Source organism: Nelumbo lutea, chromosome 2 (assembly GCF_056320005.1).
Source record: "Nelumbo lutea isolate HS-2025 chromosome 2, American lotus-T2T, whole genome shotgun sequence".
NCBI lineage: Eukaryota > Viridiplantae > Streptophyta > Magnoliopsida > Proteales > Nelumbonaceae > Nelumbo > Nelumbo lutea.
The window spans coordinates 110155674-110180113 of NC_142685.1; the positions used below are offsets into that span (position 1 = coordinate 110155674).

Consider the following 24440-nt stretch of genomic DNA (forward strand, 5'->3'; position numbering starts at 1 on the left):
TATATAATATATAAAATATTTAATTATTTTATATAATAATTAAATTATATAAATAATTTATATATATTTTTTATATAAATAAAATATTTATTAATTACATAAAATAATTAATTAGTTGAATTCGAATCAAACCGAATATTCGAATAATATTCGAATTCGGATATGAATTTTCAATATCCGTCGGATATCAAATCGTATTCGGATATGAATTTTCAATATCCGTTGGATATCGAATCGAATTCGGATATCAAATTTTCTAATTGGATTCGAATTCAGATATTTCCTGATCCGTTTTGACTTTGATCCATTTACACCCCTACCTAGAATCACTCTAGGGCATTGTAGTCACTCACCATAATTAGCATAAGCTAAAGAAAACTCAATAAACTTCATTTCTCTTTGTTTAAAACGTTCATGGATATTTGTAGACTCCAAACTCATAATAATCCTAGGAGTCAAACTATTTCATAATAGTCATAGGAGTCAAACTGTTAGACTCAATAATCCTAGTAGGACTTAAACTAAGTTGTCATATCCTATTTCAATTCAAAAGAATACTCAATTTAAAAGAACACACCTACTATCCAAAAATACAGAAATACAATAAATTTCATAAAATTCCAATTTTGATTCTTCAGCTCCCGCATCACATATGGAACCATATTCTTTTTAATTGTTTAATGTACGTATTGTTCATTTAAAAAACATTAGTAGTTATTGCGTGGCACAATGCATTGGAGTCTATTTTTCATTCAGAAAGCATAACTAATTTAACATTATATTTCAGTTTCATAGGTTCAGTGCTTCTAAATGGCACCTATTGACTCACTTTTTGTTGAGGTTAAAAATAGCCAGTGTTATTTGTTTCAACCAGAATCATTTTCTTTTGATGGATCCGAGTCTGATGCTGAAAATTGTATTTTCTACCTTTAAAAAGTGCATCAGATATTGGGTTGAGGTCCGTCCAGTTAGGATTGAAGTGGGTATTTTGATTCAAATGGAAGACTGTAGATTTAGTAACAGTATTTGAAATATTTGTTCATTTTGATGGCTATCTAGAAAAAGTTCACTTGGACTACATCTCTCTAATTACAATCAAATTAGGTCATCGTTTCATAAAATCTAGAGCTGACAAGCATGGGAACATGGGTTCAACTCTGAGAATGGCCACTTTGTGCCAGTTTTGCATGGACGCAGACATGGGGGCTGGAATATGTGTCCAGGAGTCTGACCTGGCAAGATAAGAAAACAGCGACTAGTGAATGTATATACTATTAAAGTAGTTTATATATATATATATATATTGAATCCTAACATTTTATACTTGCCTAATAGTATTGACTTCATTACTAAATAATGTTTAATAAGACAAGTTCATCTTGTAAACTAGCCTTTCGTTTATGTCAAATAAGCTAGGAGATAAGAAGGAAATGTAAAGTAGAAATATCTCCTAGAATCTGTGGAGTGTCAGACTCCAATGCGTGTCTGATGTGGATACATTATCCATTTAGGAGAGTCCATGCAATACTTGCTAAAAAATCCATAGGTTAGGTCTGTATCAAGTGTATCAATCCGAAGACCCTGGACAGCTTGGACCAGCATTGTGTAGTGCCATTCACTATGTTATTGGACTATATAATAGCCCCTGTACGTATAGAGCAACTACACCTATATATTATTTTGCATTTGAGATTTACTATTTATATGATAAATTTAATTTGAGTTTCTTATTTTAAAAAATTAAATCAAGTTTTATTTGTAATTGGGAACCGGGACCCATACCATTGAAAGTTTCATAGTGAATCTTTTATTTGAATTATGAAATTGGATCAAACAAATTAATTGAGTTCTAATTTTTTTTTGATGAATAATAATAAATTTATTGATTCAGAAGCAAATTTAGAGTGAGTTCATGCATCATCCCAGCGAGAGGCATGAGCTACAGCCCCTCCTTGAATCTTACAAGTAAACTAGGAAAGAAAAACAAGAATCACATCTGAGCCCAAAATAATTCTTCCCTATTTACCCCTTGCTTAGCTAACATATTTGACAAAGTATTTGCTGATCTCCCCACCCACTGTACAGTGACCAACATATTCTTTGTCAACCAACTAAATTTCTTCATTTCATTCTTGTATCACCACATAGCCTCTTTAGAAGTTTTCAACCAACCCACCACCACTTTGGAGTCCCCCTCGATTTTTAGTTGTTGTACCCCCAGCTGGTTTGCAAATTGCACCCCTTGTACAACAGCTAAAAGTTCTGCCCTGATGGAGTTCCCAAATCCCAAGGGACCTGAGTAAAGCAACAGAATCTCTCCCTTTGCATTTCTCAGAGCACCCCCCATTTCGGATAAACCTGGATTACTCATGCTACTTCCATCAAAGTTCAACTTTAGTGAGCCTTCGGATGGAGGAGACCGGCTTGCAATTGATTTGTCCTTTAGAGATGAACACCTCGCTATTGCTGACCAATTTCTCCAAAGGTCATTAAAGGAGAATTGATGAAAGATTTCCAAGGTCTTCAGCCAATGTATTGCCCTATTTAACACACAGTCTTTCAAATCCTGGCTGCTCCTTTCCTTTTCTTGAAAGATTTTAAGATTTCTTTCTTCCCAAAGAGTCCAAATCAAAGCAGCACGAGCACATCTCCACATAATTCTCCCTATTTTTGTAGGCCAATAAAAGGTAGAATGGTTGAAGAGCATGTGAACTTCTGTTGGTAGACTCCACCTACCCCCAAACAACGAAAGTAGCCAAGCCCAAAGGTCTGCAGAAAAGGGACAAGATATTAATAGATGGTAACGATCCTCACCGTGAGCTTTACAGAGGATACACCAATTAGGAGAAATACAGAGGAAAGGTCTTCTCTTTTGTAGGTTATCTAAAGTGTTTACTTTCCCATGGAATGCTTCCCAACAAAATGCCATAATTTTTGGGGGAACTGGCCTACACCAATTTTTTTTTGACGGAAAGGGTTGGTGAGTAGAAAGTTGAGAGATGGACTTGAAGAAAGAAGCACAAGTGAAGGTTCCATTGGGTCTAGGAGTCCAAACCCTCTTATCTGGCTTGGAGGGATCCAAACAAACCTGATTAAGACAACCAAGCAAAGCAGAAAGAGAATCAATTTCATCATCCCTAAGACCTCTACGAAACCCAAAATCTCAAGTAGGATCTAAGGGTGTTCCCAAAGGTGAGACAAATTTTGAGACCACCTCTTTTTTGTACAAAGAAATAGAAAATAGTGAAGGGAACAAATCCTTTAACGGTGTGTCTCCTACCCAAATATCCTCCAAAAAATGGACAGAGTTGCCAGAACAAACTTCATACCTGATAAAATTGAGGAATTGAGGAAGGGTGTTGTGAATAGCCTTCCAAGGTGCTGCTAGGTTAGCTTGCCTCGATACACCAGCATCCCATCCATTCTCTGACCTCCCATGAATGCTTCCCACCACCTCATGCCACAATCTCTCTCTTTCCAAAGGCCATCGCCATAACCATTTCCCTAACAGAGTTTGATTTTTTCTAGTTACCCTCCCAAGTCCCAAACCCCCCTCTTCTTTACTTCTGCACACAATTTCCCAATTAACCAAGTGATCCTTTTTTTCTTGTCCCGACTCCCATAAGAAATCTCTCATCAACTTCTCCAGTTTCCTAGCTTCCCTAACTGGTATCCTAAAAACAGAAAAATAATAGGTAGGTAAGTTAGCCAAGGTAGCTCTTATTAGGGTAATTCTCCCTCCTAAAGAGATATAATTCCTCTTCCATGAGGCTAATCTCTTCTCAAACTTTTCTATCACTGGTGTCCAAAATCTACTCTCCCTAGGATTTGCCCCTAAAGGAAGCCCTAAATATGACATAGGCCAAGCAGAAGTGGAACACTCAAGACACTCCGCAATAGCCTCGACCTCCCCTACCTCCAAATTTATACCTGCTATGCAGCTCTTTTCCAGATTTATTCTCAAATTTGAGATACTTTCAAAACCTTTTATTAGCTCCTAATTGAGTCCTAATTTTTTGAAGTGGGTGTTTTTTTTCCTTGATAAGTAGCAAGAAGCCACATGTTTGAAGAAGTTGGAACTTTTTTTTCCTGAAAGCGGAGTTACCTACCCTCACTTTTTCTGAGAGTGGATAGACATGTGTCTGAAGAAGAAAGCTTCAATAAACTGCACCTACTTCATGGAATTGCACTCCTTGTCTTTTCTGATGGTTTAGAAAGAAAATAATTGCCTTCTAGGTTTTCTGATGATTAGTGCCATACTACATTTTATTAAATCTTCTAAGCTGTAAGGATGACTTTTTTTTTTTGGCAACTCTTCACAGCTGGAATCACAGGATTGAGTATGGAAACATTTAAAGACAACTGGAGTTCAGATTATCAACGCACTAATGACGCTGGAATACCTGATCCTAATGGGAAGGTTTACTGGAATTTCAAGTAAGCTATATTGTATGTTGGACTTTAATGCCATATTCTCTAAATTTGATTTTGTTTTACTACTCAAGTATGTTTCATAAGTTTCTTTATTTGATTTTCTGTTCTTTATTATCATCTAGTGGTCCCTTCTACTCGATGTAAATAGGATTTCTAGCATTGCCAGCTGCTTCATCTTTCTCACATATAGATGCTTCTTATTAACTTTTCCTTTTATATGTTTAAACTAGCAGTAACTTGTTTGATGCACAGGCTTGTGTTACAAAGGATTTTTATTTATTTATTTATTTATAGTAGTTGACCAACTAAACTTGAATCTAGTCCACTCTTTTTGCTCTACATGGATGCTTGCTACCTACCAAGATTTTGATCTAATGGAAAGAGTAATTAAATTGCTAGAACTCTTTCCATTATACATTGATTATACCATGTAAAATGGAATATTTTTGTGGGCTTTGATAATGACAAGAATCTTGAATGGTTTTGTTCTATTTTTTCCTTTTAATTTTTCTGCTTCCTGTTGTAAGTCCTAATGTTGTATGGGCTGGGCTATTATTTACTTCAGTTTATTTCTTATTAGGCCGTTGGGTCTTAGTTGTTTTACTCTTAAAGTCTGTTTATGTACAGTTTGCCTATTGAGGGGCAATCTTGTACTTCATGTCTTTTAAGTTCCATTTGAATGCTATCTAGGCCAGGACAGATAAGGTTACTGTTGCCCCAGTTTCTCATTCACTTATCCTCTTGTCTTCTCTCATTTCTCTTTTTCTCTTGCTCGAAATGCTTCATGGTATCAGAGCACTTGAAGTTCTCCTAAGATCCAAATCTTTCCTCTCCTTTCCTTGTTCTTCTGGGACTTTCTTCTACTGAAACCCTAACTTGTTCGTGAGCCACTAAGGATTCTTTTCATCTAATTCTCAGGGCTTCTTCTTTGGAGAAGGGATCAAATGGAACCTTAAGCAGCTTCGATCATGCCCTATTAGGGTAAGAAGAAGAAGAGCAGTGTACAGAGTGCTAGAGAGACCTGAGTTTCATGTCTACTTGCTGTACAGTAGGAGAGGCATTGGTGAATGATGAATAGTGAAATTCTCCGGAGACCCACTAGGGAGTGAGGAAGCTCTATGTTTTTTGTTATTTTTGCTCCCAGAATTTGTATGAACTGATTCCTAGGCTGTTCACAGGTATTAGTTGGGTTTTTTGGGCTGTGAACAAATGTTCTGAACTCTTGGGCTGATTAGTGTCTCTGTTTCTTGCTTCCTTATGGAGGACAGTCAGTTTTTGGGTGCTATTTTGAGCTACTAGTGTTTTTTGGGTTGAAGTTGTGTTTCTATTTTAAGAATGTCTACTGCTAGTGAGGTCTCTTCTAAGGAAACCAGGTCAGGGGAGGGTCTTCCCAATCTTGAAAACCGTGCCTTTCAGATTAACAACATCAAGTTGGATGAGTACAACTATGCTGAGTGGGCCATTTCAGCTAAGCTTGCCATAATCAGCAGAGGAAGGGAAGGATATATTTATGGACAGACTGTAGAGCTAAAGAAAGAACAGCCTGAATAAAAGGCTCGGTGTAGGGAATGCCATTGTGATGTCTTGGCTCTTCTATTCTAATGACACCTAAGATTACTAGGACTGTGCAACACTACATTACTGCATATAAGATATGGGAGTATGGGACAAACTCCTAAGGACCTATGGGTAGAAGAAAAATTATGCAAGGATCTAAAGACTGAATTAAGACATCGCAGACATGTGTCAAGGAGAGTTTACTGTGGCTACATCTTTTGCATCTCTTGAAGGTCTTTGGGAAGAACATGATCATCACTTGATATTGGATTAGCTTTAGGAGGGGAAGAGTACACCGGAAAAGTATTCCGTGAGCTAGAGCTACAATACTCAATGAGTGCTGAAAGGCCTTGATTTGTTTAGGGTGGGAAGTTTTCCTGGTTTTTGCTCCTGAGGAAGGTGTTGCTGATGTGTATCTGTGCAGGAGTTTGTGATTCATCAGCACTTTGGTCGTTTTAGTTCAAAGCTTTGTGGGGATGTATTTGGGCTGCTTCAGAGCTATTGTGGTAATTCAAAGGCTTCTGGAGTTTTTTTTTTTTTTTTTTTGCTCGTTTGGTCTACTTTGAAAGAATCCCAGTTAGTTTTAATTTTATACTTCTCTCACCTCTTGTTGTATTTCTCTTCTTAAGTTGTTTAGAGTTAGGGGATGAAACTGAGAAGTGAGGCTCAGTTTCATCCAACTGAAAGTAAGGGTGGAAATAAGAAACATTGAAGTGTTCTCACCAAGAGGAGAGAAACATACAAAAGATGCATGTTGGATTTTGTATCCCCACCTCAAACCAGTAGCTCTGAGGAAGGATAAGAATCCATATAAGGGTCCTAATGGTGCTGGTCATGTTGCAAGTTCAAATGTGGCTAATTGTGGGAAAAGGAATACTACCCAGGTGTTTCTAATCATTTTGGACAGACTACTGCACCCTACTTCTGGTCTGCCTGACTTTACTGCTGTGGAGGTGAATCTTCTTAACTGGGCTATGGCTTGGCTAAAACGGTCTTCATTTGCTAAGACAGGTATAGTTTTTGCCTTAAATGTTATTCAACCATCTCCCTCTTGCTCCTAGGTGATTGGTTCAGGAGGCTCGGGACATGTGACTAGCGTATCCTCCTTGTTCAACTCATATCGCCCTTCTTTTCGCCAAGACAAAGTCAAAATTGCTCATGGCTTTCTTTCTAGTATTTAGGGGAAGGGAGGCATCATGCTTGGGAATGATCTATCTCCAAATTTTGTGTTACATGTTCCTAGATTTATCACTAATTTGTTGTCTGTTCTAAAATTATCAAAGACCTTGGCTGTTGTGTGACTTTATTTCCCACTCGTTGTGTGTTTCAGGACTGGTTGATAAGATGAAAAATTGGGAGTTGTCGTGACGCTAGAGGTCTCTATTACCTAAATGCAGATATTGGTGCTTCTATGCAGGCGTCAAGTGGTGGGAACATCAATCGTGAAGACTTGGTGGTCATGTTGGAGTTGGTCATTTGTCTTTTCCTTCATTGAAAGTTTTGTTTCCTGAGCTATTTGAAAAATTGCCATCATAAAATATTTTGTGTGAAGTCTGTCAGATATCAAAGCATTGTAAATGGACCTATCCAAGATCTATAAATGAAATTTCCAATCCTTGCGATTTAGTCCATTCTGATGTGTGGAGGTCCTCACTTTGTTTTTGTGGATGGATATCACTATTTTCTTAATTTTATTGATCATTTCTCTTGATGTATGTGGATATATTTGAGAAGTGAAGTTCCTAGAATTACTAGTCTTTTACAAAATGATTGAGTTGAGACACAGTTTAGGAAGAAAGTCAAGTAGTTTCGATCAGACAATGCATCTGAATACATTGATTATTCCTTGAATATCTTCCTCAAATATGAAGGAATTGTTCATCAATTATCTTGTATTTGTACTCCACAACAAAATGGAGTTGTAGAAAAAGGTTATAAGTGCTATAATCCCACCTCCCGTCATTCATTTATTTGGGATGTCACTTTCTTTGAGTATGTCTCTTTCTTTATCGGCTATGATGTTTCCTTCTTACCTCCTATGCTTCCACTTCTGGTTCCAGTTGATGACCCTATTCCTCTTGTTCCAATTATGACCAAGCCCTCGCTTCAAGTGCATGTTAATGCTAAATAGCCACGAATCAGGTAAGTGTATACTCATCAAGTGTACCAACTCCTTTAGTTTCTTCTTCGTTGACAGATCTAGTAGTTGTTTCCACATCCATCTATGATTTTGTTGTGGAGAACAGTGATGTATACTATAGTCCCTCTTGTATTGTATTTTATTCTTGTTCTTTTTCCTTTACGGCCCCATAAAGGTTTTCTTGTAATCCTTCAGCCCTATGAGGGCTTTCTTGCAATTGTACATAATATATAATATAAAGGGCTATTTGGGGGTGGGGGTCGAATTATTCTGCATACTATTAGATGTGATTCAGTCCAATAAAAAACTGTAAAATAATTTCAGATTATAGCAAAGAAAGAAAAGGAAGAAGAAGACAAGAAAGAAGAAGATGGAGAAGAAGGGAAAGGAGAAGAGAGATCGATGGTCTCCTCTTCTACCTCTCTTATCCTTTATTAGTCTTACTAAAACTGAACAAATTACAAGTCTGCCCTTAAGTGGGCGGCCAACTCATCATCATACGTAAAAAACATAAAAAAGCATTAACAAGCCCATAAAGGAAAGGCCCATTAACAAACAAAAACAACTAGGAAGAACTAATAATAAGACCATAATGGGCTAGGGCTCAATTGGCCTAGTCTCTCTGCACCATTTAACCTTATTTTATTCTCTCTTTCTCTAGTACAACTGAGAAGACTGTCATGGTATCAGAGCAAGCCTTTTTCTCCAGCTTGTGATTGAGGACTTTACTCCAGTTTGAGGGGGCTATTTGTGGACTTTCAGTCCTGTGCTCGAGTTTGTCCTTGAGGGGCTTTTGGAGGCTGCTTCAATTGGCATAAACTAAACCCTATTTTTTGGAAATCGCAAGCTAGATTGGGCTTTTCCTTGTTCTTCTCTAACCGACGGTTCCAATCAGTTTGTGCTTCTAGATTTTGCATCACCCTAGGGTTCAACACCATTTTACTCAATTAGGTTGATATCCCATTCAATTTTGAAGGGTTTTTGATCCCTTTACATAGTTTTAAAGGCAGTTTTTTTTTTTCCTGGGCTATCACTATCAGAATTTGTTGTGTTTGGCTTGACTCTAGAGAAATCTCTTGAAGACCTACTTTCTTTGGTAGTGGTGAGATTTTCTGCTACAGTTCTGATTAAAATTGCTTTGGAGCAGCTTGTTTGTTTCATTTTTGGGCTTTAGATTCACTGCCAACTTTTTCTTTTAGACTATGAACTCTTGAATACCTTGCTATTTGGACTTTGTTTCTTAGTGTATCCTTCTTTAGTCGTGGGGTATTGCTTATCAGCATAGAGAGAGATTGCAGGTCCTTCTTTTTCTTGGAAAACTGAGTTTTTTGTTTAGTTGTGGGCTTGACTTCATTACTGTTACATTGTTTACCTGTGAACTGTTTGTTGAAATGGCTAAAAAGATGGATGTTATTCCTGTGAAGTTCAATGGAACTAACTACAACATGGGGAACTTCCACTTTTGACTTTTTTGTTGAAGGAAAGGGTTTAGAAGGATATCTAAATGGTAAAATTAATAAACCTTAGGAAATTGATGTATAAGCCTTTCAACAATGGAAGCTTGACGATGGGAAGTTGGTTTCTTGGATCTTGAGTTCTATAGAGATCCTTATTGTTGTTCCCTTGAGACGAATGAGAATTGCATATGACATGTATGCATATCTGAAGAAAGTTTACTATTAGTCCGACATGTCCAAAAAATACCAAATTGAATTGGAAACTTTTGCTTATTGTCAGGGTACAAGAGAATACAAGAGTACTATGTTGGATTTCTCGATTTGTGGGCTGAATATGAACTAGTCCATAACTCCATATTAACCCTTAAGATTCTGCAGATTGTGTAAAATACTTTCAGAAACATTTTTAGAAACAGAAGGTAAATCAATTTCTAAAAAGACTTAGACTTGAATAAGAAATAATAAGGTCTATTATCTTAAGTAGAGAGACCCTTCCAAAATTAGACTTAGACTTAAATTTTAAAATAAATGTTTTAAAAAACCTACTATCTAAAATTAAAATACATAAACATAACATGTAAAACGTATTCAAATGAAAATTTAAAAATAAAATCAAACATATAAAACATTTTCGTGCATGTAAAACCCACTATCTCTTTTTTTCCTCAATTGCATTACTTCAAGTTGCTAATGTGATGTAAAACATATTACATTCCTGATTCTACGAGCCACCTTTGTGCTACATCCCTTGGGGCAGGTCCAGACAAGTCCATGTTAGGGTTGCAAATTTTTTGTTTTCGCACAAAAATAATGATTTTATAATTTTAATTGCTTAGGGGGGGTTCTTAGATGTCTCAAAGGTTCAATTCTATGAGTGTAAAGGATTTGGCCACATTGCTTCGCAATGCAAGAAGAAAAATGTGTGCTTACTATAAACAACATGGTCACATTATTCTAGATTGCCCTATTCAACCAGTTAAGGGTGTTCAAAAGAAGAACCGACATCGTACATGTCAGTTGACTTAGGGCCAAGCTTTTGACATCATTTCTATCAAGTGTGATTCTTTTGTTAAAGGTGAATCATCTACACCTATGGGCAATGGATGAATAGAAAATTTGGCAACTGCTATCCTCATCTATCTCTTTTGCTTTCTCTACTGTTCGCTTATTTGGTGAGTTTTGTTGGTTATTGTTGTTGTTGTTGTTGTTGTTGTTATTCTTCTTCTTCTTTCTGGAGCTAATAACCATATGACTGGAGCCTACCTTAAACCCTCAAATCATTATATTGAAACTTGTCATAAACATATTATTATTGCCAATGGTGAAGGATTGGATATCATTGGTAGTAGTGATTTGTCTCTTATTCTTTCACCCCCACCTTTCCTTGTACCAAGACCTTCTTTGTCCCCAAACCACAAAGCTTATTTTAGTAGGTCAGCTTGTTGATGGTCACATTCTTACTTTTTTTTTCTTTTCTTTTTTTATCTTTGATGGTTGCTTGATCCAAGACAAGTGCACTAGGAAGGTGAAAGGGAAGGGGCGTACGTTAGGCCATCCATTTGCTTTGGAGTTCGAGATGTCTCTTACAGCTGAGTCATTAGCTTATTTTGTTACTCCTCATCTAGTTCTTTTTTGGGCCCAAGAAACAATGTTTGAGATTTATGACATAACTGTTTAGCTCATCCACGTTCCGACAAGGTCGGAAATGCTACTTTTGTGTTTGATATTGAAGCTTGGACTTTATCTATTACTTCTTGTTTAGGATATAAGTACTTTGCACAATTCATTGATGATTGTACTAGGTACACATGAATTTATTTTTTTTCGTACAAATTAGAAGTCTTCCGAACATTTGAGCTATTTCATGCCATGGTGCAAGTTCGGTTTCAATTTATTGTAAATCTAGGGTTTGTATGAGAAAGAAAGAAAGAAAGAGAGAAAGGAGAGGAAGAGAGGAATGTGTCAAGTGGTGTGTTCTTGTTACTGTTCACACCCTCAAAAGGCACTTTATATTTTGAAACAAGAAATTACAAAGAGGTCTCTACTTGGGTGCCCAAATACAAAGAGTACAAAGGGAAGAGGTAAAGACTAAAAACACCCTTGCCTAAACTTTCTCAACACTCCCCCTTAAGCTGAGCATATATGTCTATCATGCCCACTTTGGGAAGGTTCTTAGCAAACTTTGGGTGGTGAACACCTTTAGTGAGGCAATTGGCTAGTTGGTCTTCTGATCTTACAAAATGAAGGCATATCTATCCACTAGCAATTTTTTCTCTAATAAAGTGTTTGTCCACCTCAATATGCTTTCTACGATCATGTTGAATAGGATTGTGGGCATTATTTATGGCTGCTTGATTGTCACAATATAGTCTTATTAGTATATCTGCTTGGATGCCCATCTCAGCCAATAAGGTCATCAACCAGAGTAGTTCAGACACTCCATGAGCCATTGCCCTGTATTCTGCCTCAACACTAGAATGAGCAACCACAGATTGTTTCTTACTTCTCCATGAAACCGCATTGCCTCCGACTAATGCAAAATAACCAGATATTGATCTTCTATCATCAATGGACCCTGCCCAATTTGTATTTGTGTAAGCCTCAATCTTTAGATGGTTGTGGTTGGAATACAACATCCCTTTACTAGGGCATCCTTTAAGATAGGCTAAAATTTTATTAATTGCCTACATATGAGAGGTCCTAGGTTCATGCATATATTGGCTATAACCACTCCAACAACATAGGATATGTCAGGTCTAGTCAAACAGAGATACAAAAGGCAGCCCACTAATCTCTGATATACCCCTCTGTCTGGAAGAGATTCTCCTTCAGTAGCACTCAACTTGTGGATGGGATCAATTGGCATTTCTATAGGTTTACACCATAATTTCCTAACTTCATGAAGCAAGTTAAGTACATATTTCCCTTGTGGTAGAAAAATTCCCTTCTTAGATCTTGCAACTTCAATGCCAAGAAAGTATCGGAGATCACCAAGGTCTTTAATCTCAAATTCGGAAGCAAGGAAGGACTTTAACTGGGTGATACTTGTGATATCGTCACCTTTCACAACATTGTCATCAACATATACTATCAACATTGTTACTCTTCCATCAATTCTTCTAATGAATAAAGTGTGGCCTACCTTTGATTGAGAAAACCCAATCTTTAAGATAGCATTTTTGAACTTGTCAAACCAAGCTCTATGAGATTGCTTGAGCCCATACAAGGACTTTTTTAAGCGACAAACTTTTCCTTCATAGTTAGGAAAGCTCACCCCAGGTGATAAGTCCATATACACTTCCTCTTGTAAGTATCCATTGAGGAAGGCATTCTTCACATCCATTTGATATAAAGACCAATAGTAATGGGCAACAAGAGACATGATCACACAAATAGAGTTCATTTTTGCAATTGGGGCAAAGGTTTCCAAATAATCAATGCCATAAGTTTGTGTTTATCCTTTGGCTACAAGCCGAGCTTTGTACCTCTCAATTGAGCCATCTGCCTTGTGCTTAACAGTGTAGACCCACTTACACCCAACAGGAGTCTTATCCTTAGGACAAGGAACAACCTCCCAAAGTCTGGTTCTTTATTAGGGCCTCCATCTCTTGGTCCATAGCTTCCTTACGGTGAGGGGACTGCATTGCCTCTTTAACACTGCGAGGGATGGAAACAGAAGAGATGGTAGAAATGTAGGCATAATAGGAAGGTGAGAGAGCATCATAAGACACAGTTAGTAATAGGATACTTGCTGCATGCCCTCTTCCCTTTTTGAATGGCAATAGGAAGATCAAGGTCAGGATCAGTAATAGAATTATTAGGAGGTTCAAGATTACCCGAGTCTGGGAGATTAGATTGTGATGGGCATTCTACTTCAGGAACTACCCTCTTATTGTGTCTGATGAAAAACTGCTGCCAAGAGTAAGGCCAATACACAGGAAGAGGAAGAGGAGGAGAAGGAATACCATGATTATAAAAAAGAGAGGGAGGAGGAGGAACAAAAGAGACAGGGACAGGAAGGCAGAAGGGAGTTCGATCTTCACTTGCATTCTCCCCCTGAAGAGAAGGACGGGATGATTGGAAAAAAGAGGACTCCAAAAAGGTAACATCCTTAGAGACATATCTCTTGCTAGAGAGAGCATCAAAGCATCTATAGCCTTCTAGACAGGAGAGTAACCATGGAAGACACATTTAACTGACATAGGATCAAACTTACACTAGGAAGGACTCATATCATGAACAAAACAAACACAACCAAAGATTTTAAGGGGGAGATTGAAAAAAGGTTCATCAGGAAAGAGAAGTTGATGAGGAGATTGAAAATTAAGGGTCCTTGAAGTAAGTCTGTTGATAAGATACATAGATGTGTCAACAGCATCACCCAGAAACGGGTGGGAACATGAGTCTGAAACAGTAAGCCTCGAGCAACTTCAACCACCATAGGAACTTCATCTCGACTTTTCATCTAGTAGAGCCATGTATACCGACTGTAGTCATCAATGAACAGGATGAAGTATTTATACCCACCCATGCAAGGGATAGCATATGGGCCCCAAACATCAGTACGAATCAAATGAGAAACAATATTACTTCTTTTACTACTTGCAAAATATGTGGTTCTACATTGTTTTGATAGATGACAAACTTCACATTCAAAGTTACAACTTTGACACTGAGTCAAATAAGTTTGGAAAGAAAAGTTTTACATAATTGAAAGACATGTGACTAAGACAACAATGCCATAATTTCAAAAGACTCATTTTCTCATTTAAACAAGACACAATCGGGCTTGATAATCCATGCTTTGAAGGTCCATCAAAGAGGTAGACTCCATCAGCTTCATGCCCACTTCCAATCATCTTCCCCGTGCTCAGGTTCTAAAAAACACAATGGGTAGGAAAAAAGGTCACTGAGCAATTATGAGATTTTGTAAGGGAACTAATAGACAATAAACTTTTATGTAATTGGGGCACATGAAGAACCGATTCAAGAGAAAGGTTATGAGTGAGTTTGACTTCACCTTGACCCAAAATAAGGGCTGAGATCCATCAACAACAATAATTTTGCCCTTCTTTGGGGTTAACTTATATGAGGTAAAATGTGAAGGCATACTAGTCATATGGGCACTGGCTCTGGAGTCTACAATCCAAGGACTAAAAGATGTGGAACAAGCAAGTCCAATACTTGTCTTGGCATATGAACTAGATGGATTACTATGTCCAGAATCAGATGAGGAGGATGTACCACCCTTTTCCAATTGTAGTAGTATATTTCTAAGTTTGTCCATTACATCAGAGGAGTCATGAACATTAGAAGGTTGAGCATCATTACTAATTGTAGCCAAGTGAGCATTTCCCTTCCCCCTGGTTTTGTATTTTTTTGGTTTTAAGTGAGGATTGAGCTTCCAACACTTTTCCTTAGTATGTCTTGGCTTCTTGCAATAATCACAAACCACATCCTCAGCCTTCTCAATAATATGGTGCTTACTAGTATTTTGCTTGATTCAAGTAGACATAAAGGCAGAGTGATCAATCATAGGAGGTTGCATCATGGCTGTCCTACTCTCTTCCCCTTGTACAAGGGAATACGCGGAAACAAGAGTGACAATGTCGACACTAAGAATATGTTGCCTAGTAAATCAAACTCTGGATTGAAGCCAATCAAGAAATCAAAGACTCTATTCTCCTCTATATAATTTTGATATTGCTCACCATCTTTAGGGTCCTTCCATACAAGAGTCTTCAGGTGATGCATTTCTTCCCAAATAGACTATGGAGAAGAGAAATACATAGCCATAGATCTCTCCCCTAGATGCATACTACAAGCTTCCCTCCGAAGATGGTACACTCTAGCAGTATTGTTAACTTGGGAATAAGTGGCAATAACTCTATCCCAAATATCTTTGGCCATTGGAAGAAACATGTAGTTTCGGGCAATATGAGGTTGCATTGAGCAAATCAACCATGACCTTACAGGGGAGTTATCCTGTTCCCACTTTGGATATTTTGGATCTTCCATATTTGGTTTCACCTCCTTTCCTGTGATGAATCCTAGTTTACCTCTCCTAGTGATGGTAAGTTTAGCAGATTGGGACCATTCTAAAATGTTGGTACCATCAAGTTTAACAGTAGTTGTCATACCATTGGAAATGTCTGCACTTCCCAGGAACAAACTGGAAACCATCATCCTTAGATGATTCCATAACCTATCAAAACACTTCCGCGTCAACCAAAAGGGGCCGCAAATACTTAACCACAACTAAAGATCCAAGAAACTAGGCCACCACATGGTTAAGAGGCAAAAAAAGCTCAAAAAACTAATTTGGTGCCGAAATAGAGGGAGAAGAAAATCTCCCAAAAATTGTCTAGGGCTTAGAAAAATACGGGACCACTTCTCGTTGCTCCCAACGTAAAAAACGACTTGAATGGTCTAGGTTTTGTAGCAGAAAAACTGATTAAACAAAGTGTACAAGGCTTGACATCAGATCTTGCTGTTTTTTTGTGATTTTCTGCTTGAAAAATCTATTAAAAATCATAGAAGCTTCGAAAAAAGACAAGAGACATACCAAAAATATTCTAAAATCAGGGTGAACCAAACCATATATGATTCATGTATTGCCGCCGACACTTGTATGGACTGCTGACGTCATCCGATGGTGGTCTGATGTTAGCAGTTCATCTTGTGCAAGAGAGTTAGCAAGAACGGTATTCCCAAGTGCCTTTACCTGCTCTGATACCAAGTTGGAAACTAGTATTGTAAATCTAGGGTTTGTATGAGAGAAAGAAAGAAAGAGAGAAAGGAGAAGAAGAGAGGAATGTGTCGAGTGGTGTGTTCTTGTTTCTGTTCACACCCTCGAAAGGCACTTTATATTTTGAAACAAGAAATTACAAAGAGGTCCCTACTTGGGCGCCTAAATACAAAAAGAGTACAAAGGGAAGAGGTAAAGACTAGAAGCACCCTTGCCTAAACTTTTGCAACACAATTTTGTGTTTGTATCATTCGCTTAGATTTAGGGGGAGGGTACATAGATGGAGATTTTCTATTTTGAAGATAAATGGGATACAACTTCAATGAAGTTGTCTAGATACTCCTTAGTATAATGGTGTGGTCGAGTGCAAGAATGGACATGTTCTCAGTGTTGTGAGGACCTTGTTACAAGAGTTGCATGTGCCTTCCACTTTTTGGGTGGATGTAGCTAGTAGGGCTGTGTACTTGATCAACTATATTCTTTTCTCATCTTCTACAACAATCTGGTTCCTTACATCAATCATCATTCAAGTACCCTTGAACCTACTTCTTATGATATTGATCTTTCTATTGCTCTTTGTAAGGGTGTGAAGATGTGCACTGAACATCCTATTGCCCACTTCACTTCCATTTCTTCTTCGTCTTTTAGTTATAGTGCTTATATCTTTGCTATTTATAGTGTTTCTATTCCAAACAGTGTTGCAAAGGCATTGAATCTATCTAAATGGAAAACAATTGTGTGAGGAAATTTTTGCCCTTCATAAAAATCACATATGGAACCTTGTTGATCTTTCAAAGGGAATGAAACTAGTGGGTTGTATGTGGTATTTACAATAAAGCATCGAGCTGATGGGTCTATTGAAAGGCATAAGGCAAGACTGGTGGTAAAGGGGTTCTCTTAGATACTTGGTGTGGATGGCATAAAGACATTTTTATCCATGTTTTGTTATCTTTAGAAGTAATCTTCTCACAACATTTTCATTAGCTAGATGTGAAGAATGCCTTTTTGAATGGTGACCTTGCTTAGGAAGTGTATATGCCTCAATCTCTTGGATTTCAACTATAGGGTAGTGAGGATAAGGCTTCTCGCCTAAGGAAGTCTTTATATGGTTTGAAACAATTAGGGCATGGTTTTGAGAGGTTTAACAGTGTTATTCAACAAGTTGGTTTTATGTAGTGCTAGGCTGACCATACTTTGTTTATAAAGAGAAAAGATGAATTCTATTTTGATTGCGTATGTGGATGATATTGTGATAACAGGAAATTGGAAGGAAGATATTCAAGAATTGTAGAGATTTCTTGCCTTATAGTTTGAAGTAAAGGATCTTGATCCTCTAAAATACTTCCTTGGTATTGAAGTTGCTCGGTCTAACAAAGGCATTTTTATTTCCCAAAGGAAGTATATCCTTGACCTGTCGAAGGACACTATGAAGTTGGGATGTAAACTGTAGAGAACACTGATGTGGGCCCCACTGCAGTGGTCCCCATTGTGTTCGTAGGACAGCAGTATTTGTTTCAGTTATAGTAGTGTCGGTTTGAGTCGGTTTGCTAATTCAGCTGTTATTTATTTCAGTTTTATTTACTTTCTTTATTATGTAAGTACCATGGGCAGATGTGTCCTTTCATCATGTACTAAACATAAGCCTATAAATATTAAGAGAGTGGCGGCGGCAGATCTGTTAGAATCTGTCCCTCCTTTCAGCAACTTGTGTTCTCTTGCTTCTCTTCTATTCTCTCCCTTTTCTCTCATCTTCTTTTCTAATTTACAAACCCAAAACCTTTTAGGATTCAAGACTGATTACAGTCTTGATCTTCTACTTGGTATCAGAGCCTATCTAGGGCTTCTCATGTGTATCTAGTCCAGCCGATCACATGAGAACTAGCTAGGGCTGGAAGCCTTGAAGAAGTTTTTCGGCGGCTGAATCTTGGAAATTACCAGGAGAGGTTCGCAGCAGTTGAAGACTTGCCGCAGCCTGCAGAGAGTTGGTAATCAAGAAGAGGCAGCGAAGGTTAGGGTTTAGGTAACCCTAGAAGACAGTACACCGAAGGCAGGTAATCAGTAAGTAAGTTTGTTTCTTTACTGATTTTTAGAGATTGCAATCAGCCGAGATAGGTTGGACCTATCTAGAAAGAGGGGCCGAACTGTGTTCAAGTTTGCTCTAGGGTTTGGCTTCCCGAACTGTGATTAAGTTTGTGTCTAGGGTTTGATTGTTGGGCCGAACTCTCCTCTTCAAAGGGGATTAGTTTTTAGGGTTTCACAGTGCCCTACGACAAGTCCTACTGGTGCAGACTGCTTGGAGAGTGCAGCTGAGCACTTTAGTGATTTCAGATCACTAATTGTCTTCAAACCTACAGTTGAAACCCTATTTTTGCTCTCACAGTAGTGGGCCCCACAGTAGTGGTTTCAGAGAACAGCATCTCAGATTGATAGGCGATTGATTTCAGATCAGTTTTGTGTTGGTATTCCTGATCGAATCAGACCAGTTTCAGATCGGTTTCAGATCGGTTTTGTGTTGGTATTTCTGATTGGATCAGATCAGTTTCGGATCAGCTTTCAGACTTACTTCCTTGACTCTGTTTTCTGGTATAATTGCTCTAACAGTTTGTAGCCACTGAATCTTGATCAAAGATGGAGTTCAAGGGTCAGGGAGATAGTAGTTTTGGAAACCACAGTTATGGTAATGTATCTGAAACTTGGTTTCAGATTACAACTATGAGATTTGATGGGTCAAATTTTTTGGAGTGGGCACAATCATCCATGATGGCTATTGGAGGAAGGGGAAAACTGGGTTACCTCTTGGGAGATGTGAAAGAACCTTCCAAGGAGGACCTAATATACACCAAGTGGGTTCAAGAGAACTATTTAGTTATGGCATGGCTGTGTAATTCCATGTAGCCACATATCAGCCGAAATTACTTGTAGGCAAAGACAGCCAAAGAAATATGGGATGTTGTGAAAGAAACCTATTCCCAACCCCTCAATGTTGCCAGAGCCTATGAACTGAAGTGTGAGGTGAATAGCCTTAAACCAAGGAGAGAAGCCAGTTTCTGTCTACTTCTCTACCTTGAAATCCTTGTGGCATGAAGTTGACCATCTGGAGACCCTTGAGTGGGAGAGTCCCAAAGATGCACAGACTCACAGAAAACAAGTTGAGACGAATAGGGTATTTGAGTTTCTGGCTGGTTTGAATTCAGAATATGACATTGTGCGACAACAGATATTGACAAGAGATAGTGTGACCCTTTCTCAAGCATACTCCTTGGTGCATAGTGAAGAGACAAGGAGGAAAGTTATGATGCAGCCTCTGCCTTTTTTCCCAGCCTTGACAGCTATTAAACCCAAGCCAGGGGTGACTCAGAAAGGGACCGGAAGAAGGAAGATAAACGGGATCTGGTATGTGAGCATTGCAAGAAACCCAAGCACACAAAAGATACTTGTTGGAAGCTACATCCTCACTTGGTCCCAGCAAAATTGAGAAATAAGAAGGGTAATGCTCATATGGCAGTGAACACTGATTCAACATCCTCATCAGGTACATCCCTGGAGACTTTAGCTGCTATTCTGGCTGCCTTCATACAGTTGGAAAAGGAAGTTGGAAGTTCAGCTCAGCCATCCCAGTCCCCATCAGCTCCTGCTACATCTGCATTTGCACATTCAGGTACTCGAGCCTCAGCTTACCATGCTTCAGCTCCAGGTAATACTAATCACTGCTGGGTAATAGATTCAGGTGCATCTGACCATATGACTAGCTTGCCATCTTTGTTTATTTCTTATCACTTGTCCTCTGGCTGAGATAGAGTATCCATTGCTGATGGCTCTCTTGTTCCCATTTCGGGCAAGGGGGACATCAAGTTATCGGACACTATCTCTTTATCTTCTGTACATCAAGTTATCGGACACTATCTCTTTATCTTCTGTTTTGCATGTTCCTAAGCTTGATACCAACCTCCTTTCAGTTAGTAGTATTACCAAACACATGAACTGTTCAGTAACCTTTTTCCCTGACCGATGTGTTTTTCAGGATTTGGAGATGAGGAAGGTGATTGGAACTGGCCGTGAGACGAACGGGATCTATCTGCTTGGAGAGAGTACCCGGCGGGAAGAGTCAGTGGATAAGAAGTCTTTTGTTTCCCAGTTTGTGAGTTCGGTTATGCTTTGGCATAACCGATTAGGTCATTTGTCTTTCAAGTCTTTGAAGAGTCTGTTTCCTACTTTATTTGAGTCTGTTGAGCTATCAGAGTTGAGGTGTGAGAGTTGTGAGCTTGCCAAACATTGTACAACCTCTTATTCTTTAAGTAATAAAAGGAGTAATTTTCCTTTTGATATTGTGCATACTGATGTTTGGGGGCCATATCATATCTCTTCTATGGGTGGGTACATATATTTTCTACTGTTGTTGATGACCATACCCGGTTTTCTTGGGTATATCTTATGCGTTCTCGGGATGAGGTTCCTGCTCTGACCCAAAACTTCCATCAGGTGATTCTCACTCAGTTTGGAACTAAAATCAAAGTCCTCAGATCTGATAATGCAAAGGACCTCCTACCTTCGTAGCCATGGAGTTATTCACCAGAGCACTTGCCCTTATACACCACAGTAGAACGGCGTTGCCGAAAGGAAGAATAGGCATATCTTGGAGGTGGCTAGAAGCATTATGTTTACATCCAATGTACCTATTCGCTTCTGGGGTGATGCTATCCTCACAGCAGTTTATCTCATTAATCGAGTTCCTTCCCGGGTCCTTGATATGAGAACCCCCTTTTCCCTTCTTTACCCAGACAAGGAGTTGTTCATTGTTCCCCTTAAAACCTTTGGTTGTACCTGTTTCGTCCAGCTTCTCGGGCCTCATCATTCCAAGTTTGACTCTAAGGCTTCCAAATGCATTTTCCTTGGTTATGCACAAACTCAAAAGGGTTATTGCTGCTATGATCCGGTTTCAGGGAAACGGTTTGTCTCAATGGATGTCACCTTCTTTGAGGAGACACCCTATTATCCTAGGGTTTCTCCTCAGGGGGAGAGCAGTAAAAGTGGGGCTGTTTTGAGTTTCTTTCCTCAGGGGGAGAGCAGTGAGAGTGGAAGTGGGGCTGTTTTGAGCAGTGAGAGTGGAAGTGGGGCTGTTCCTTTACCTATTCCACTGGGTAATGAAGGTTGTAGTGGTGAGGGTGGTCAGAGGGAGCCGGAGTTGAGAGTCTATCACAGGTGATGCAGGCAGGTTGATCCTAGTCTTCGGCAGTCCCGGCCAGATCCAGTTCCTTCTGCGGCTCCAGATCCAGAGCCTACTGAGATACCTCTCGCTGTTGCCACTTCTCCTCTTGTGGATGACCTTGATCTCCCTATTGCCATTGGCAAAGGGAAACGACATTACACCACTTCTACAACTCACAGCATCTCACAGTTCCTATCCTATGATCGTCTATCACCATCTTACCGGTCCTATCTCACTTCCATTGCCGATGTCCCTATTCCAAGAACAGTGCAAGAAGCCTTATCGGTTACAGAATGGAAAGATGCAATGCAAGTCGAATCGGATGCCCTGTTGAAGAATAATACATGGACACTGGTTGACCCACCAAAAGGAAAGAAACCGGTGGGATGCAGATGGGTATTCACTGTGAAGCATAATGCCGATGGCTCTATTGAAAGGTACAAAGCCCGACTGGTTGCAAAAGGATTCACTCAGACTTATAGTATAGACTACTTGGAGACCTTTGCCCCAGTGGCCAAGATGACCACCATTCGAGTTTTGTTATCCCTTGCAGCAAATCATTCTTGTCCCTTGTTTCAGATGGATGTTAAAAATGCCTTTTTGAATGGAGACTTACAAGAAGAGGTTTACATGCAGTTGCCTCCTGGATTCTATGATACAGAGACAGGTAAGAAGGTTTGTCGATTGAACAAGGCATTGTATGGTTTGAAGCAGTCACCTAGAGCCTTGTTTGATAGGTTCAGATTAGCCCTTGAAAGGTTTGGTTATGTACAAGCCCAGTCAGATCATACACTATTCATCAAAAGGATGGAGTCCTCTCTGACACTACTAGCAATATATGTAGATGATATTGTGGTGACAGGAAATGACAGTCATGAGATTGAGTCTCTCAAGCAACTCCTTCATCAAGAGTTTGAGGTAAAAGATCTTGGTGCACTACGGTATTTTTTGGGTATTGAGGTTGCTAGATCCAAGCAGGGGATTTTTATCTCTCAGAGAAAATATGTTCTAGATCTGTTGGCGGAAACTGGAAAGCTGGGTGTTAAGTCGGCCGATACACCCATCGAACAAAATCACAAGATTAGTGCAGAGGGTAGGGACCCTCTTGAGGACAAAGCTATGTTCCAACGGTTGGTTGGAAAGCTTCTATATCTCTGTCTCACTCGGCCGGATATCAGCTATGCAGTTAGTGTTGTCAGCCAGTACATGCACTCCCCTAGAACTTCTCATCTTCTTGCGACAGAACGAATATTAGCATACTTGAAGAGATGCCCGGGTAGAGGTATATTACTCAAGAACAATAATCACATGAGGGTGGAAGTTTATACAGATGCCGATTGGGCTGGAAGTGTTGATGACAGAAGGTCTACCTCTGGATATTGTGCCCTTGTGGGAGGTAACCTTGTCTCTTGGAGGAGTAAGAAGCAGAGTGTTGTTTCCCGCTCCAGTGCTGAAGCGGAATACAGGTCAATGGCTAATGGAGTGGCTGAAATCTTATGGCTGAGGTCACTACTTGAAGAGTTGGGTATTGACTATGAAAAGCCCTTAATGTTGTATTGTGATAATCAGGCATCTATTAATATAGTCCACAACCCAGTGCAGCATGACTGAACTAAACATATCGAAGTTGATCGACATTTTGTGCGAGAAAGAGTTATATCACAAGAAGTGTGTCTTCCGTACATCACATCCAATATGCAGCTCGCGGATATCCTCACCAAGGCTGTACCAAGGAAGAAGTTAGAGACAGACCTATCCAAGTTGGGCATGATAGATATCTACTCCCAACTTGAGAGGGAGTGTAGAGAACACTGATGTGGGCCCCACTGCAGTGGTCCCCACTGTGTTCGTAGGACAACAGTATTTGTTTCAGTTATAGTAGTGTCAGTTTGAGTCAGTTTGCTAATTCAGCTGTTATTTATTTCAGTTTTATTTACTTTATTTATTATGTAAGTACCATGGGCAGATGTGTCCTTTCATCATATACTAAACATAAACCTATAAATATTAAGAGAGTGGAAGCGGCAGATCTGTTAGAATCTGTCCCTCCTTTCAGCAACTTGTGTTCTCTTGCTTCTCTTCTATTCTCTCCCTTTTCTCTCATCTTCTTTTCTGTTTTACAAACCTAAAACCTTTTAGGATTCAAGACTGATTACAGTCTTGATCTTCTAGTTAAACTAGATGAAACCCCTATGGATCCAAGCAATAAACTTAGAAAATATCAGAGTCTTATTGGAAGACTTCTATATCCTTCTAGACTAGACCTGATGTTACATTTTCTGTGAGTGTTTTGAGTTAGTTTATGCACTCACCTAGACCTTTCCACTTTAAGGCTGTCGATGGAGTTCTATCCTACTTAAAAAGACACCCTGGTAGGGGTCTTCTCTTCCCTAAACAAGGTCAAACCAAGGTGGAAGGTTATACTGATACTAATTGGGCTGGTTCTGTTGATGATAGACGGTCCACCACTGGTTATTGCATCTTTGTAGGAGGAAATGAGGGAATCACCCATGAAGACACACCTGCTCGTGGTAGAACGTTTGGTGTCAGGGAAGCCTGCTCAATTGTCATCAACATATGCCCTCAATAGAATAGGAGAGAAGGGAAAGAATAGTCCTTGTGATAATGTTTAATGAACATATTGAATAATCCAATGAACAACTATCAAATGAGATTGTTGGGGGGTAGAGGCAAACTAACTAACAACTTGAACAACATGGGATATGTCAGAATGAGTCGTAGTAAGATAAATTAAAGGTCCCATAAGTTATCAATAGAGTGTGGCATTGGGAAGAGGTGATCCCTTTTTCTTTGATAACTCGGTGTTAAGTTATAAAGGATTGCCTTCTTTCTTTTCATCAGTAAGACCAGCTAACTTGATAAGATTGGAAGCATACT

General features: G+C 39.1%; 1 protein-coding gene across 4 annotated transcripts in view; it reads left to right on the plus strand.

Moving 5' to 3' along the window:
- The window catches only part of LOC148872726 (cation-chloride cotransporter 1-like), a 108400-nt gene that overhangs the window by 23780 nt on the left and 60180 nt on the right, over positions 1–24440 (plus strand). For all 4 annotated transcript variants that reach the window (XM_088974040.1, XM_088974039.1, XM_088974038.1 and 1 more), the window contains one exon: positions 4323–4437. In XM_088974040.1, the coding sequence (XP_088830166.1) occupies positions 4323–4437 (115 nt within the window). The remainder of the gene's footprint in view (positions 1–4322; positions 4438–24440) is intronic.